The sequence below is a fragment of the Ctenopharyngodon idella genome, chromosome 10, assembly GCF_019924925.1.
Source record: "Ctenopharyngodon idella isolate HZGC_01 chromosome 10, HZGC01, whole genome shotgun sequence".
NCBI classification, from domain to species: Eukaryota; Metazoa; Chordata; class Actinopteri; order Cypriniformes; family Xenocyprididae; genus Ctenopharyngodon; species Ctenopharyngodon idella.
In genome coordinates this window covers 27,179,961-27,199,097 of record NC_067229.1, presented here as the reverse complement: position 1 = coordinate 27,199,097, position 19,137 = coordinate 27,179,961, and the positions used below count along the sequence as shown (strand labels likewise).

The 19,137-nt window shown below is 36.9% G+C and overlaps 1 protein-coding gene across 4 annotated transcripts in view; it reads left to right on the top strand.

Moving 5' to 3' along the window:
* Positions 1–15,696, top strand: part of cntfr (ciliary neurotrophic factor receptor) — a 191,399-nt gene extending 175,703 nt beyond the window's left edge. For 2 of the 4 annotated variants that reach the window (XM_051909474.1, XM_051909473.1), the window contains exons 7-9: positions 2,317–2,506; positions 3,947–4,094; positions 5,132–5,655. In XM_051909474.1, the coding sequence (XP_051765434.1) occupies positions 2,317–2,506; positions 3,947–4,086 (330 nt within the window). In that variant the 3' untranslated portion in view covers positions 4,087–4,094; positions 5,132–5,655. Of the gene's footprint in view, positions 1–2,316; positions 2,507–3,946; positions 4,095–4,980; positions 5,038–5,131; positions 5,656–10,220; positions 10,339–14,535 lie in introns of those variants that run through there. The other 2 variants (XR_007932213.1, XM_051909475.1) reach the window with 2 other exon arrangements.
* Positions 15,697–19,137: the final 3,441 nt, after the last annotated feature.

The following is a 19,137-nucleotide window of genomic DNA, read 5'->3' as shown; positions in this document are numbered from 1 at the left end:
GAGTTGACAGCTTTGACAAAAGGGTAGCAATTGTGAAATGGTTTGTGTAACACAATTACGGGTGGAATCAAACGTTAAGTAATGGCTAAAAGAAATCTTTGATTTGATTTATCCATTGACTTATAGTTTTAAAGCAGCCTTGCAAATAGAAATCAACTCATGTGTGTAGTTGACCAAACTAAAGTGCAAAAATAATTGTTTCCTGACACATTATACAGACACTATCCGTCTGCCATTGTTAATCAAACACATGCCATTGGTTGAGGGTTTAGCTGGTTATTTCTCCAGTGGTGTCCATTCAAAAGTAGTCATGCCAGATGAGAAATTGTTGTTAGCCAATTTTCCACCATCAACCCACATGGTTCTAAGAACGGTAATGGTCCCTGTTATATTTTCACTAGAGCTTGGTTTGGCACGGCACGATTACAAACCATGCCGAACCATGCTGGTAGAATGCGTGTAATGACATCGCCACTCAGGATTGGTCACTTGTCTGTTGCCTGGCTACCAGTTTCTCTGTAACTGGCTAAGCTCGCTATTTGAGCGAAGTAAACAAGTTAATAATATAAATATCTGATCATCCTCCATAACGCTGTCACTATTTACATCTCATTCCATCTGTAAACTTTAACAAGGCAACGACTGGCGTATTTGTATTACATTCCAAAGAGCTCCGTTATCAGCCCCACAGTGGAAAATGAAACCATATCCGTACCGGCTGGGCCGGATCAGCGCGGAATGGAACGGTTAAGCAACGAAAACGGATTGACCCGATATTGAAAAACTGACTGTTGAGGTGAATGGGAATTTGGGAATGAAAAGCACACATTTACAATTCAAGGCCATTTCGGTCTATTTCAACTCTAAATATAGTACAATAGATGAATGAAACACTGCAATTTGATAATAATCGAATCAAACACTTAACAGGCCAGGTGCTCGGTGGCCACTGTGGGGGAAAGCACAGAGAAGGTGGTTTAGTCTGAAATTAAAAGCATGCAGCTTTTGTTTTGTGGGTTTTGAGGAGCACCAGGGAAATGAGCAATGCTCTCTTTTCCAATTATGAAAGATAAAGTTCAATTAAAATGTAAATGCAAAGACTAACATCCACACAGGCTGTGTTTGTCTGAGCACACTAGATGGAAAGACTTGCAGACGGTGCTAGTGGAAATTCAGTGAAGAAAAAAAGCTCTTTTGGTCTTTGTTCTGAGCAGCTCAGGTGCAGATGAGATATTCTCAGAGTCTCGAAGCAAACACACTCCAATTTTCCTGCTCACTCTTTCTCTGTGTTGTACAGCTGCACTTAGGAGACCTGGGAGGCAATGAAGTAATAGTAAATTCTTCAGAAAATATGCTCTGCACTTTGTATACTGCAGTAGGATCTTGCTTTGTGGGCGAAGTCATTCTCCCGTTCCAATGTTTTTGCCCTCTGCCAAGCGTGTGTGCGAGAGTTCTGTGTACCGGTCAGAATTGAACTGAGACTGTTACATTTTAATTGAATTCCTTAATTTGATTTGATTTTAAATGGAGTTAACAAACAGGTGCAGAATTGTAAAAACTGCTGCAGATGGTATTTTAACTAACTCACTACACATTTGTATAATTTTTTGTGCATCTATTCAAACATTGTGTTATTAGTTCAGAAAATGTACATCATTGTACATCATCCTTTCTGTTATGCGAGTGTATTAAATTTTAATTAAATTAAAGGTTACTCTTCCTGTTATTCCAATTCAATATGTTGTGGGTGAAGGTCAATTTAATTCAAATTCCTACTCGTAGATTGAAAGTGAAATCTCCCTAGTCCTGCTGTGTGACAGATAAAGTGCGAGAAAAGCACAGATTGAGCAACTGCGACTGAGCACCACACATGATTTCGAGCTCCAGACTGGAGCTTTAGCAGTGCAGGACAGGCCAGTGATGGATGCGCAGGATGAATCAGAGACGCCGGGCCGTTTCTACTATCACTCATCTCCCTCCTCGAGCCTCAGCTGCAGTACATTAGTCAAATTTCCCCCTCCTCAAAGCGGCCAAGACATGCACGGGAATTCCCAGCCTCTTTGTGCCCCCTCCTCTGTTGTGGTCAAGTGACCCTCTCAACCTCGTTACCCTCAGACACCAAAGAGTCCACAGGTGGTCCTCAGGTGTGTGGAAGTCTACCGCACCACACAAACAGTGTTGATCAACCCTTTCACTACGAACACCTCTAATGAAACATTCTTCATCGCATACATCTTGTATGTAATCATCTCAACAGCACGCATCATTCCCATAAGTTCCATATCCCTGATTGTCTCTCTTGTTTTTGATTGACAGGTGGAGCTCTCTGACAGCACCTCCCACATCATCACCGATGCTTACGCGGGAAAAGAGTACATCATCCAACTAGCGGCCAAGGACATGGAGATCGGCACTTGGAGCGACTGGAGCGTGGCGGTCCACGCCACCCCCTGGATGGAGGAACCCAAACCCATAACCTCCACCACTGAGAGCGACGTCATCCCAGGTATGCATGAGCTGCCAACCATGTGCCTACTCTCCTATTCACTGTAATGGCAGTTCCGTCTGCCACAGTGACCTCTGTCCTCTCATAAAACAATAATAGTGACTGATAATGAGGAGACAGTGTCCATAGCCCCGCATCTCAAAGTCATGCTGCCCTCTGCTGTCAGAGAGGTTTAACAACAAATGAATAGTTGATGCACTCTGAAGTTAATGATGAATTAACATCAGGTTCTGTTAAGTTTACAAAAAGTAGATGCCATATTTAATCGGACACCAGAAAAACCCCTTGAGGGACACTGTCTGTTCACTGTTAGACATTCACTAAGCTGGTCCTGAGCTGGAGCTAGTTGCTTAGGACCAGCACTTGACCTGCTTAAACCAGCTCATGACCAGCATAAACCAGCTCAAACCAGCTAAGGACCAGCATAAACCAGCTCAAACAATTTTCCATGCTTCAAAACATACCTAACCAGCATATGCTGTTGTTTTTCAACAGATATGTCACCCAGCATTATATTGCTAATTCTCTTTACAGTAAATAACTGATTCCCTTTGCATCATGGGAATTTTCTGTGACGTCAAACACCACATATAGAGATGTACTGTATTTTTTTTTAAATCGCTGTATATTACGGTATTTGCTGTAATGGCCTCTGTGGTGCGCGATTTGTTCACACCAACAAGGTACTTTCAAAAGACCATGAATAAACCCAAAATCGCGATTCTTTCCGCAGCAATAATGGACGGGTTAAACATCACTGTAGTAATATCTGCATTATGTAACATACGTTGCCGTAATCAAAAGTGTTAATTAACTTCAGCATTGGATGATACAATTTCAACGTGATTTTCATCATTTTGACAGATAATAAATTGTATTTACCTGTGAAAACAAACCTGGAAAGAGACGTGAGGATGTGAGGAGAAAAACGAGAGATTTTTGTGCATTCCAGTGAATTATTAATATTGTAAATTAAATTGGGAGACCAGACCACAAATGTGCAGTATATGTTGTCCTTTTCATAGTATTACAGCGGAATGCAAAAGGGGGGAAAATAATCATGAGGAGAAGAATGCAGCGACTGAAAAGAGCTCTTGACATAGATATTCTTGTTATAACGTGTCACGTTAAAATACCAAGCGTTACGTTATTCCCAAGATGTCTGAAAATAAAACAATAAGGAAAATTGACAGGTCATTCAGTCAAACCGATGGATAAGCTTTGTTTGTAGGGCAACCTTATGATCTGAAATGATTCGTTTCAGTCTTTTTGAATGGAAGTTCCCAAAACCGGAAGTGCAAAACGCAGTAGGCTCGTCAGGAATAAGGTGGATACTCTCTGGGAACTATCGAATCCACTATAGACATCCACTATAGACAATATCACTGAATATAATGGATTCTGTCTTCTGTTGGATCCCGCTATTCGCGTTCGGGCTAGAAACGGTCACGGAACCAGCGCGGCAGCGACGCAGGTTTTGCCTGGGGAGGAAGAACTCGGGAGTGGAAGACTTACAGAGAACATCTGCGAGGTGTGCAAATGTACCTCATGAAGACTGTGATCCCACAGAGAGAGATTAGTAAGCAAGGTAAACATTTTTCTGTTTGTGTTGTCAGGTTTGTTTGTGCACCCCAGTTTAACTTATGTACTCATCAACATGGCGGTGACAAACTTTACCACGGTAAATTGCGCTAACGTTTCATTTTACAAATGACTTTTTTAGATTATTGAATTGCCAAGTTAAAATATGTTAATGAGCAACGCTTAGCTTACATTAACATTAAATTAACTGTGAAATTCTGTTTAGGTTGTATTTAATGTTGGCCAGTAGCAAGGGCGTAGATTTGGTTTCAACTTTGGGGGGGGTTGAACGTTGATATGCTGCCTGTTATTATTTTTTTAATTAAAAAAAAATAATATCTGTTTTATGTGTAGCGTTATTGGATAATGTATCCTCTATCTATCTATACTTCATAACTTTATGAAATTTATGTATAATCATTCATCAAATTCTAACATAACTGAGTGATTCTAAAAAGAAAGAAATTGTTAAATATTGAAACCGCCAGTAGGCAGCAGCGATTCGCTTTTTTATTGAGTGAGTCACTTAAATCGTTCATTCAGCCAATTCGATCAAAAAAGTCAGATTAATTCAGGAAGAAAACAAACCCCGATGTGAATATTGTAACTGATGGATTTAGTTACAAATCCCCCCATCCCCCCCACAAACTACGCCCCTGGCCAGTAGCATTGATAAGAAAATAGCATTGATAAGAATCGTAAAATTTGAATTGAAATTAGCATTGATAAGAAAATAACATTGTATGTTAGCTAGGTTTAACAAAAGTTTTATGGCTAGCTGCCACTTTACTAATTTTAGCATTATTTTGTTATTATAGTATTTTATATTTAATATTTTAATTTAATTTAATATTTAATATTTACTGCAATTTTTGTGCGTTTTTGTTTTAAAGCATCAAGAAAGACATGAGAATGCCAGCCACGCTGAGACTGATGCTGCATAATTCGTGGTAAGACAAGACTTACCAAGAATATAATTTTGAGAATTTTGTGTATTCCATATGGTGTATGCCTTTTAAAAGTGTGTAATTTCTACTTTTTCAGGGAACAAATTTTTCTCTGTAACGAAGTGGATGGTACAAAGGTGGCATTCATTTTGGAGCATCACATAGGTTTTGCAGACGACTTAAATGTATTCTTTGGCTGCTTTCATTTTTTACCATTAATTTTCTGTTGCCTAAAGATTTCTTTGTGAAGATAAATCCAGAGAATACAACATAATGCACTGCAAAAGGTCGTAAGACAGGAGAAATGGTGTAGATGCACTGTCCCAGCATTGGCAGACTGTTTATTTTGTGTTATATATGCAATTTTTTAAATAAAAATATTGATATTTTATAATACTTGTGTCTGTTTGAATTGTATGTCAGTAGTACTTATGTAGAATAAAAATAAATTCTGTATCAAAATTATAAAAATTTATATTTAGGACAAATAAAAGTAATTGCACTGTATTACATAATCACAGTACCAAGTTGTTACTGTAAAACTGAAATATAGTTATAGTACTGTAAGTCTTAATTACAGTAACTTACTGGCAACAGTAAAAAAAAAAAAAAAAAAAAAAACCTGAAATGTCTAACAGTGATGTTGTACTGTCAGTATAAACTCAAAATCGACCCTTAATTTCTCAACACATGTTCCTTTTCAAATTGTGCTCAATTGTTCAGTCCAAGTTATCCAAAAGAAAACAAAATGAGATACATTGAGAGTTACTCTACTTGTTTCTTGGCTTTCAGCCTCCATATCTCAGTCAAAAAGCTTTTTTAAAAACTGGAGTTGCCCTTTACAATCCACTGAAAAGGTCTGGATTCTGCTTGGACTCTGCTTGCTAACATCCAATCAATTCCTGATGGATACAATAATGACGCTGAAATGCATTGTATGGTAGAAGCAAACGGATTTGGAATGTCACTTCATTATAAAATCTATGTTTTCTTCCTTATTGTACACTCAAAGAAATGATACATTAAACTAACTCAAGTCAATTATGGACAGTGGTTACACACAACCAATTTAGTTTTTATCAACATTAAAGTTTTATTTTTAATCTATGCAATATCCTTGTGTTGTGACAACACAGCTGACTAAGGAAGAATCTATGTAAAATAGTTATGTCCAACCAACTCAATTCAATCATGGACAGTGGTTCCACATGACTGAAACAAGTAAAACCCAATAGAATCAACCATGTTAAACAAACTAGAATCAATTGTGTTCATTTAACTTGAATGAATGGTTTTAGTTTTCATATTAATTGAATTATACAAATAATCCTACAATAAATGCTTTTTGTTTAGTTTTGTGATTTACATAACTTTTGTGATGTGATGTTCTGTGTTGGTATTCTAGAAGTGATACTGGTTTTATCTAGGGCAGCATTTCCCAAAAGCATCATAAGCCTAAGTTGATCGTAGCTCCATTGCCACCAATGGAGTTACGATCAACTTAGGCTTACGATGCTTTTGGGAAACGCAGCCCAGAGTACTACCATAGTGAATACTTTGTTATTAAAGTAATTTGAATTTTTGTTAGCAGGTCCTCAACCCAAGCATAAGCTCAACACCCAAAACTATTAACATAACAGGAACTTTTAAATACCAACATAATAGAAAGTAAACATTAAAAAGTCTCTCCATTTTCTCATCTTGCTAAAAACTGCTTAAATAACAATTTATTTCAACATTTACTCTCCCAGATCAGCCCCTTTGCAGAGCATGATGGGAAGTGAAAGTCCTGTTTGATTGAGTCCTGGTTGAGTTTACTTGATTGAAATGTGTTTTTTTTTAATATGAAAACATCAAGTGAAGTCAAAAGGTAATCGTTTCAAGTCAATTTAACATGAAGCAATTAAATTTGAACCAGAAACCTAATACAATGGAGTTGAATCAAAATAAGTTGTTTAAATAATGTGAACAGCATCAAAAAATAATTTTTATGAGTGTAGGATGAAGTAAAATTACACCGATCAGTACTTTTAATACGCAAGTACATTAAAAATCAAGTAATTTTACTTGCAAGTAAAACTGAAAAGGAGTACTTATACTATTAGTGGAGTAATATTTTATCAGGTATCTGTACCTTTCCTCAAGTACATGATTTGTGTACACTACCAGTCAAAAGTTTGGAAACATTACTATTTTTAATGTTTTTGAACGAAGTCTCTTTATTCTTTATTTTTTATTTCATAATAAATACAGAAAAAAAAACAATAATATTGTGAAATATTATTACAATTTAAAATTATGGTTTTCTATTTTAATATACTTTAAAATATAATTTATTTCTGTGATGCAAAGCTGAATTGTCAGCATCATTACTCCAGTCTTCAGTGTCACATGATCCTTCAGAAATCATCTTTTAATACGCTTTTAATATGCTTTTAATACGCTTTTGTGCAGCTATGGTTTCAAACTCTCTCTCCACTTCCCTACACTTGTGTCATTGGCCAAAAAAGATAGCGGGACAGCCCTAAGTAAACATGTCTAATCTCATGCCCTGCAAGCAAAAGTAGTTTCACTGTGTTTGTTTGTCCACGTTTGGGATTTAAGGGTACTGATACAACATTCATTTTGGGGCGGACAAAGAGAATATTGTCTTGAAAACCCTAGTGATAGCCTATGTACATTTTGTTTTATAAATAGCACTGACAACTTGATGACTGTTATTAGAGGTAATATCTAGTGACGGCTGCCCTACTCAGTTTGATCCAGCAGACGGTATTGAGTTTCTATACACTATACTTGGAACGGAGAAAAGAATCAAAAGTCAGCAGAAATGCATGCTAGTTTTGTGAGCCATGCGTCAAAACACTCCCTCTAAAAGCTTTCTTTCTTTTCTCCTGGGTAAAACAGGAAAATGTCCTTGTAATAATTCCTCCTTTGCCTCATGTTATTTTAGTGTTTTATTTGCTTAATTTAAGATGAGTCATTGTGCGAGACAGTTCTTTCTACTTTATCTGAAATGTTTTCTGGGGAGTCATTTCATGCATCGTCACACTGCACAAATAATACAATAAACGAGTGATACTGAAACAGTAACTAATATCTACTTACATTTGTGACATTTACAATTGCACAACATGAACACGTTCAAACGGAAGTAGAGCAGTTGTTTAGTTAACTGAAAATGTTGTTCTAACTCAATTATATTGCGAGTTACATTTATAAAGTTGATTTTAATATGTTGAATACCTCATGTAACCAGGCTTTTGAATCATGGTTTAAAATCTGGTCCAGTTATTGGGCCATGACCCGTCCACTAAAACCGGAAGAGACTGCCTAACTGATATGTAAAGTGACCAATCACAATTTGGTTAGTTTTTTTATGTACTGTTTGGAGTTGGTAAATTTCAAATGTTTTTTTTTTTTTTTCTTTTATATGTTTTCCAACATATAAGTCTGGACAACATGACATTAACCTAAACTAACCTTGCCTAGCCATAAAATGGTCAAATTATCAGATTTTTAGAGACATTTTGACCCTGACACGCAGTCATGAGGGTCTACCCTGTTGTTGTTTGTACTTTTTTTTTTTTTTTTTTACTTTATAGCCAACAAAAACATAAAAAAGTGAATACATACAGTATAATAATACATTTAAAGTCATTATATGTATAATTTGCATTTTTATTGTATTTTTGAAGAAATTGGTCTCATTGTTAATACGTAGGTATTAATACGTAACTTTCAAAGACACAAAACGTACATTTTTGTATGTTTAGAAAGGTGCTAAAACGTACAATATTTACGTAGTTATGGCACTAAAACGTAAAAATACTTACGTTTTTACAGCGAAAAAACGTAAAATATTTACGAATCTTTCATGTCATAAAGATATATGTATAATTTCCATTTTATCGTTTTGTAGATAAATGTAAGATCCCTAAACCCCATCCCGAACCTAAACCTACCCATTTTATACAGAATGTTAAAAGAATAAAACATAATGGACAGAAATGTGTAGGAAAATGACAATTTTAGTAAAAATATAACATTAAAATGATATTTTGAGCCACTAATCCTACACCTACCCCTAACCATTTCTTAAAACTCCGTACTGTTATAAATAAAAGAATAACAGACAAACAAGCGTAATCACAATAATTTATTTATTGCGAAAATGTCAAAAGCGGTACCAAAAGTAGTTCAAATGATGATGAGTTCCAGTCACAGTCCTCTCTGGCGGTAATAGTTTTTTATAGGGTACAGAGCAGAATTTAATTTATTAATCCATTAAAATATGATGAATCCGGCTTCTCTCCGTGAAGGCGCGACACTCATTTCAAATGTCAATCCACTGAAACACGACATGTCGCAATCTGTGACGAAGCAGGTGAGAACCAATGAGCGTTCGATATCAGTGCCATAAACCATGTCGTAACGCTTCTCGAGGGTGGCGCTACTTTCAAATTTGAATCATAAGGAGCGCGAGCTTTGACTGTGACGGTCGTTGCTGCTGAGAATGAAGATGAAGATTGATGGGTGAAGGGTTGAATTTGGAGCTGTTCCTTACAAACATTTGGATTCTAAAGATATGGAGTACAGCAAACAAATAAAATTGATGTGATTTGTGAATTAATGTTGTGCTTTGGTGTATCTTATGTATCGTCAGCCGCTGCATAGGAGAAAACGCCTTCTGTGTCGCACAGCAAACAAACTAAATATTGCAAAATGGTTAAATAATTACAGAACTTTTATTCATAAGGCTTAAAATTGTAGTCTTGTTTAACATTATGTAATCCTCCGAAACGAACAGCACAAGTCACGAACAGAAATGTTATTTCATATAGATGAGTAAACTGCTTTCAATAAATTCGACTAAAAACATCATTAAAGCCACAATTTTAATATTAATACACGGGAATTCATATACATTCACAATTTACGTTACATGATTTACGTTTTTTTGCTGTTAATACGAAAGTATTTTTACGTTTTAGTGATATAAATACGTCAATATTGTACGTTTTTGTTTGTATGAAAACATAAGTAAATGTACGTGTGGTAGAACCACAATTTACGTAAAAATACACACGTATTCTCATGAGATCACGTTGGTATATAGTACTTGAACCAAGGACATACACACCCTTTCCTGTTAAAAAAGTGACCTTTTTCTTCTTCCCTGGCAGAAACCACCCCTGGTCCGCCTTCAGCCGCACCACGAGTGGGTAAACCCACAGCGGCCTGCTCCACCCTTCTCTGGTCAACCCACCTGCTCCTGGCCTGCGTCCTGCTGTCCATCATGTGGTATGTGATATCATTGCAATGCTATTTACAGAAGGAACATCTCATTCCCTGTTCTAATGTGAGAAAGGATCACAAGCTTTCAATGAAACAATTGAACAATGCCTGAGGTATGAACAATGAGCAAAGTGCGAACATAATGTGCGAGCATTTATAAAGCATAAGAGGCTTACCACTTGCAGCTCATGCAGCTGGACTACACTTTTCCTAATTATGTACCATACATAATGACAATACACTTGAGACACCAATAACTAACTAATAGTTGGAGCCAATGCACATAGTTTATTAAAGAGATATTATAACTCAGTGAGCACCAAAAGCTGTGTCACGTTCCCTCATTATCAGAGCTGGAGTTCACAGCTCACACAGAAGTCACTTTTAAACCAAGCAGCTTTGTGTTGGTCAACATGGCGAATCCGTGTAACCAATTTGAACCACTAGTGAAATCTGTGTGGGGAAATAATTTGCCCTCATGTGAATTTCCTGATCGCATGGATTTTGTTTGAAATGTCTAGAAAATTGGCTGAACAATGCTTGATCTCAAACAGTACCACAGTCTATTTCCAAGGTACTAACGGTGATAGTTAACATCACCATTAGTTGGTGCTATTATGGAGAATTCAGAAGAATGCCTATTCAACCACTTTACAAAGTCTATTTATATTAGAAATGAATGCTGCAATAGATTACCAATTTCTTGATTCAGTTCATTAAAATTGACTTTGAAACTTTGAAAATTGAAACTTTTTCCCAAGGTCTTAGTCTGGATGCGGTCTTGATGGCCCTGGTCTTGAGCTAGGTCTGGATCTTAGTTGATCTGGTATTGATCTGGGTCTTCGTACAGTATGGCATAGTTGGCTGGTATTGGTTTGGGGATGGAGGGAGGGTTCTGTTCTGGGTCTTAAGGTGGTATACTTTGTTTTCCGCATTACGTCCCATCTCGCACACAGATGAGCGCACAAGCCTTTTAAAATAAACTCCTTTGACCGTGAGCATAGATAGATCACTCGCACATGCACTGTTGTCCGTGGACTGTACTGATGATGAAAATTATGTCACTCAGACAGTTTGTGAGCAGGAACGTGAAGTATACTTTCACCTTTAGTGGTTCTGCTGTTTATCTGGGTCTTAGGAGGTCTGGTCTGGCTGGTAGTGATGTGGGTATTAAAGGGGTCTGGTATTGATCTAGGTCTCATTGATCTGGAATTAATCTTGGTCTTAGGGGGTCTGATATTGATTAGATCTAAGTAGGTCTGGTATTGGTCTAGGTTTGAGTCTTGAAGGTGGTGGTCTTAAGTCCACTCAGCATTTTTCATGTGGCCACAGTCCTTGCAGAATATGATTTTGTATCACTCTCTGCAGTCATACGTACTACACATTGGGGCGGTTTCTCAGACAGGGTTTAAATTAAGCCAGGACAGGCCTTAATCTAGAATAGTTAATCATGGCTTAAAAAATGGCTCTCTGAAACACAGATTAAGTACAGATTACTAAAACCTGGACTATGGAGTCCTGAATTAAAATAAACTAGATTAATTTAAAACCAACTGTGCTAATCTGAATTAGCATGAGAGAGGTTGCATTAAAAACATAGAAATGAACCAAGAAAAGCTTAAAATTGCATGGAACTGAGAAGCAAATCCAAAGAAAACAATGGCAGCAGAAAAAGACTGCAATCCAAAAAAAAAAAAAAAAAAAAAAAAAAAAAAAAAAAAAAAAACTTTACTAAACAATAGACATTTCTTTTAAAGCAAGCAAAATACATCAGCTGTGAAAAAAAATGCCTGAAAATCTGTTTGTAATGAATTCTATTTAAATAAATGAATTCAATATATATAATAATTGTATGGTTATTAATGCTTTTGTTTTGTTCTTTACATACCAACAAACTAAACATAACTATTTACACATGTGATAATCAGTGTTGGCAGTCTAGAAATGATACTGGTTTGATCCACTATCCTAGTGGTTGCTTCATTATATAAAAAGGCAAATCTTGTTAGCAGGTCCTCAACAAAAAGCACAAGCTCAACACTTCACCACAACGATAATCTCCAAAAAACACTAACATAACAACAACTTTTACATAATAGAACATTAAACAGTAATATATTCACATCTTTCTAAAAAAAAAAATGCATAAAATAACATTTTTTCAACATTTACTCTCCCAATTCAGCCCGGTGCAAAGCATGATGGGAAGTGAAAGTCCTGTTTGATTGGGTTACTTGACTGAAACATGTTATTTCAAAATGAAAACATCAAGTGAGTTTTAGTAACCATTTCAAGTCAATTTAACATGAAGCAATCACATTTGAACCAGAAACAATGGTGATAAATCAAAATAAATTGTTTAAATAAAGTGAACAGTATCAAAAAAATAAATAAATAAATAAATATATATATATATATATATATATACACACACACACACACACACACACACACACAGTGTATATCGATATTGATATATATCCAAGTAATATATGTGTCTTCTTTGAAAAACAATGTTAATCTGAAGTTAAACCTGCCTCCTGGTAGGTTTAATTTAAGCCTCAATTTAGTCCTGGAGTAGCTCTAGTCTTCCTCTAGGAAATCAGCTTAATAAACTAGACTAAGTCTAGGACTATTTTAAACCATGACAGAGAAAGCAGATTTCTGTTAATCTGGTTTGAAGGGCCATTTTATTCTAGGACTAGTCTTAACCTCTGTCCGGGAAACTGCCTCATTATGGACTAGATATCAGCAGACTACTGAAGGAGTTCCACTCTCAAAACAAAGACTATTGGGCCTTCTTGTAATTATGTGAAATGGACAATCTTAGACACAATTGCAGTGCGGTCAACCCTCTTCCATCTGGAAAAACTGTAGAAATTGTTGACAGCGGGTTACAATACAGGACAGCCGACTAGAGACCATTGGCTCATTAGACCGACACAATCCACTAAGAACCCCTGAGAAACTGAGGGACGGTTACTGGTGCTTACAGCCACATAAACCTCATCGATCCCCTGCAGGAGTCAGAAAACAGGAGGAGATAGCCGAGTAACAAGCCGGAGATTCATTAGCACTCGGGCCATATGTTTACAGCATGCCTGTTATCTCAAACTCAGCAACACAGCATAACGAGCCTATCTCTAATTAAAGCAAGCTCATGCATGGAGCTGGAAGGCAGGAGGAAGCGTATGATAGCACCTCGGGGATAGGATGTGTTCGCCCTCCCGAGACGGCCACGTACACGCAGAAATACCTTCGCTTTATACCTCCACGCTGAGCCGTTCTGAGCGAGATTTAATTGGTCAGTCTGTAATAAGCTAAGACAAAATTAAAGGCAACATCACGGGTGGCTGCTCACCAATTACAACTTCCCACTGGCATGAAGTGGGAGCCATTTGGATATTGCTCTCATTGGCCCATGTTTGTTCTCATTTGCAATACTGTGTCGGTAATTTATGCTGTAGTAGGCTGACCGCTGCATAGAAGTGCTCAGTAGGGGAATGTTTTCAAATTCGATTAAGGAGTTCTTTATCGTTTTTTTGAAATCACACTGTCATGATGAATTAATCTACCAGCCTTTAAACCTTTCAAGAACATGTCCAGGTTTATATTTCACCCCAAAATCAAAAATAGAAAATATTTTGTGTAAAGAAAATGTATGACCATTATGATTTTTAAAAATTATTTATTTTCATGACAATTATGCACATTTTATCCATACTTCTTATTATAATGACAAAATATAATTCTCATTACTTTAATGTGAAAAAAGAAGTACTTATAGATTGTTTCTTGTTCTGACATTTATTTCAAAAAAATTTTATATATATATATATATATATATATATACACATACAGTATATGTATATGTACAGTATACATCATCTTACATTTCATAAAGTTGTTTGATGACGAACATGAAGCAAGGCAACAGCTTACTGCATTATGTTGCCTATAGAATGCAGTTAGAATGCCCCTGTATGATTTTGTTGCCTCATATTTATATCATATGATAGCTGAGCAATATCACACGAGTAACGAGCGCGATATCACACGAGACCATAAAAAGTATATAATTTCTTTCCAAGGCTATTTTGGCACTTGTGAAAGAGATCACAAACAAATGCATTACACAATTCAGTAAATTCCATAAATACTTTAGCACAAATCTAACATATATTTTCTTTTCTTTGTTTTCAGATGTGTAAGCTTCATTCCTGTGGAAAAAATGAGGAGTCTTCTATTTCTATTTTGCACATGTTAATAGATATCGTGCATTGATAATTTAATTCAAGTTCTTTTTCTCACGAAAGAAAAAAGACCTAGAAAGATTAATAAATGCTGACAATTACAAAAGGAAGACAAAAGAACAATAAAGCATTTCAACATCTCTGGCAATGACAGCTGATGGAAAACCAGATGCAGACACAGGAACCGAACCCCAGGGGAGCAAAAGATTTGGGGACGAGACTCACCTGCCCGGCCGCACAACAAGAACACAAACAAACAAACAAAATTCATTCACCTCATTTTTGTTTGTCACAAGATTTTTCAATCCATTTCGATCTTTCAAACTGTTCCGAGGACAGCAAAAGCTCATTTTGTGTAACATTGATTTCCACGACATACAGCTAACTCATCATGCCAAAGACTTGGACTGTTTTTCTTTTTTCCCATGATCCCTAGCTTCCCCAAACCTGTGTCTGTAAGGAATTGGAACTGGCAGTACGAAATCTTCACAAGCTTCAAAGACTGAGGAGTAACACATTTATTTTGAAGGCCATAATTTGATATCTGTTGTATTCCTTTTGTTTTCCTCTTTCTTCTTTTATAATTTTTCTGGCCCATGAAGACAGAGAAGTTGGAACTGTAAATAACAAATTGGTTTGGACTGTTCTGGACCACCTTTTGTAACAGGAAGAACAACATGTCGTGTCAAACCATCTGAAGATTAAGCACCATTCGGAACCATATTTTCATTCTTCGACTATTTGCCTTTCACCATCTGTTTTTGCAGACTTTTCTAGTCAGTATCACAGTTTAATACTACCTTTTTCAAGGAAAATTGTTTCACTTTGCTTTTGGTTATTACTGAATAAAATATAATTTTAGAACCTTAGATTTTTTTTGTTTATTTGTTGTTTGCGTTTTTGCTTTGTTTTTTCAAACCATAATTGCTTAATTCTCCTTGATCATATTTTGTAAACTATGATATGTATCTTTAACATGAGAAAAAGTTTATTATTTAATAATGTATGTATTAGCTTTAGATTCTTGTAACCTGTATCTGGGTTCTTTTTATAGATGTATATAAAATGAGAAGTTGTTCATTAAATGTGACCATTTCACAATGAGTAGAAACTGTCAGTCTTTTTGTTCATGTCCGTCATTAAATGTGGAGCATTTCTCAACTCTTTTTACGCTGGACATCAATTGGCGACCCAACACAATACCAAAATTGTTTACAAAATAATCCTTGAAACCTGTATTTAAGAGTCTATTTATTTTACCTTACGTAGTTTTGTTCATGATTTCATGGTGTTGGCCATGTTACCTCACTTTTATCAAGTGACACATGAATTTGCAGAAAAAAAGCGTAGCATTTAACATTATTTCCACCTCCATCTGCAAATCCTATTGCAACCAACTCAATTTCATGAGAAAACAACTATTTTACAAGGTGTGGATTTTGTATGCATTTGTACAATGTGCTTTATATGATTTTTAGAAAAAAAAACACAAAGGTCCATCCCTAAACTTGTCAGTGGGGCATAAGCACATTGTATGAGCGAGTATTAAATGGTAAGAGTGAGAATATACAAATTTGTAAAAATTACTAACCAATTCACCAATAGATATAATATTTATGAACTGTTTTGAGAGTGTGCTGAACAGAACTGACCTGTGACCCAATTTTGGGTCACAAACCACCAGTTGAGAACCACTGATCTAATATAAGCCACCCTTCGGACTATTACAGAGTCAGGGATAAGGTCTCATGATAAATGTTTTCCTTTGACTGAAATGCACATGTGGAAGATGAGGTTGAAGATGATTACAGATGATGGCATTTGAAACATTCAATTAAACTATGCTGGATCTCTGCAAAACACTCCATAACGTCCATATAATCATAAAACACACTGCAGTAATTTATGTAAGTGGTTTATGTTACTTCTTTCTTTGTATCTTTTCTATAGGCTGCAATTTGTGTTTGTGCGCATTTGCAAATACTGTTATGTTAAAAGTAATAGTTCACCACAAAAAGAAAATATGAATCATTTCCCCACTCTTATATCGTTTCAAACCCATGACTTTCTTGTAAAACTACAAAAAGCCCCATTAAGCCAGGCTCAGACTACAGGAATTTTGAAATCCTAAATTTTTATGAAATCTGGTTGCATCACACACATAAGGGGAATCTTTACAGATTGTCTTCTCTCACATTTCAAATATGCCCATTCAAAAATCATGGCACATCTTACACTACAAGATATTATTGCCATTATCATGCCAGAGGGAGCACCTCAGGTGATCTCGTGTGGAAGCAGATTTAAACAAAATTGATATTGTATATTCTTCAACGAGAACTGGAGGTTAGATTTTAAATGCCAGTTTTAATATCTGTTAACAGTTGGGCTAAATGTGCTAAAATGTTTACCGTTGTTTGGCAACACCATCAGCACATTAGTTTACACTACAGCACTAGCAGAACAGCTTTCTACACTCACCTGGCACGTTCAAAACTAGAAGCGATTTTTCCCCAGCTTGTGACATATCTTCGGTTTAATCACCCCAGTTTTTGTTGTCTCTTGTGTTTGCGGTCTGCCTGTCTCATTGTCTTGGTGCACATGGCTTTGTTTTGACAGGTCGCCATGTACTCCCCTATCATTGTGGCGTTCACTCCGCCCTCTTGTTATTCTACTAATCATTATCGTTCACTGCTCTCACCTGTCATTGGTTAGCCTTCCTCATTAGTTCCATACGGTCTTCATTAGTTACTCTGTCTTGTTCCAAATTTGTGTTTACCTAGCACTCTGGCCAGCCGTAATTTCTTGTCTTGTCAAGTTAAATCATGTTGTGTCTTGTTTCTAGGCTCCAGTGCCAGTTTTGTTTTCTTTTAGTTTTGTTTTTTCCACTCTCTCGCCGTCAAGACTGCATTCGCCCTTTGCTCCTGCCCTGGATTGCTTCCCACTCCTCTGGACCAGCTTCTCTCACCCCAGACCTTCATTCCTCACCCACCATCAATCTCTTTGCGAGACTTGTTGCCCCGCCCAGCTGGGCATCTCAATCTTTTCCCATTATCTGTTCCTCCCGTTCTTCTGACAGCCACCTGGGAATTGAGTTGCCCAACGCCCACTGCTGGATTTAAATATTTTCTGTTGACTGCTTTTGCTCATTTGTGTGCTAATTATCTATAAACAGATTTTGATGTGCCCACAACTGAAACTCATCTTGATTCTTGAGAGAACAATCTGGCCAATATGGATTCATTGGGCATGGACCAGGTTCGGACAGCACTCACCCAGCAGGGCTCTCTCTTGGGCCAGCATGCCACCCAGCTTACCAGCTTACTCCTGGGATGTCAAATTCCTGACGGCTTGGGTGGCCAAACTCAACGCTCGCACTGAAGAGCTCTAGCGAGATGCCCGGTGCCGGAACCAATCAATGCTCCTGCCTTATGATGGGGACTGTCGTGACAATTGTCAATAGGAATACAACCTACTAATCTGACTTCTTCAGCACGGATAATTCAAACAACTTCCAGTTGTCAATATAATATAATAAAATAATATACTACAATATCTCAAGGTAATTCCCTTCCCGAATACTTACAATACAGTACTTCAAGGTAATTTCCCTCCCGAAGCAACAGGTTTTTAATATACAGTCTTACCACCCTTCTCAGGTGTACGCTGGTCCGATATAGGATCATTAATATTAACTCAGAGTATTACAGCCTTGCCCCAAGTGCAGGTCTGTAGTCTTCCTATCACTGTCCCTGCTGTGGTCCTCTGAACATAGAATCTTTAGTACTTCTATTCTGCAGCTGTGCAGCCTATAACAGACATGACTCAAAAGTTGCTCTTTGCAGGAATTAAGTTTTATTCACAGCCGGGAGCTCACTGGTCACAACAACCAGTCTCCCTGAACAGAAAGATACATGTACATTTATATCTTACAGCTGAGTAAAAATCAATGCCACTCAAGTCTTCTTCACTGTAATTGGTTAATCTGTTCTGGTGATTGGATTGAAATGATCTAAGCTAATCATATGACTGTTAGTTCTACTGTTTTAAGCACTTTTTTGGGTAAGTCTAGATTATTTGATCATGTGATGTAATAATAATAATAATAATAATAATAATAATAATAATAATTCCTTACATTTATATAGCGCTTTTCTGGGTACTCAAAGCGCTTTACATATGGAAGGGGGAATCTTCTCAACCACCACCAATGTGCTGCATCCACCTGGATAATGCGACAGCAGCCATTTTTGCGCCAGAACGACCCACCACACTCCAGCTTATTGGTGGAGAGGAGACAGAGTGATGAAGCCAATCAGTGTATATGGGGATGATTAGGAGTCCATGATGGACAGAGGCCAATGGGCAAATTTGGTCAGGATGTATAAATGATTTTTGACCTGAGCATCCTTAGTCTGCACTTTTTTGCACTTTCCATGTTAAAATGCTCTTTTGACCAATTCTGAGGCCATTACATAAAACATTTCCATCACAGGACCCTAACTCCTGTTGGGCATTTCTAATGGCCTTTTCACACAGTGAAAAGTGAGAA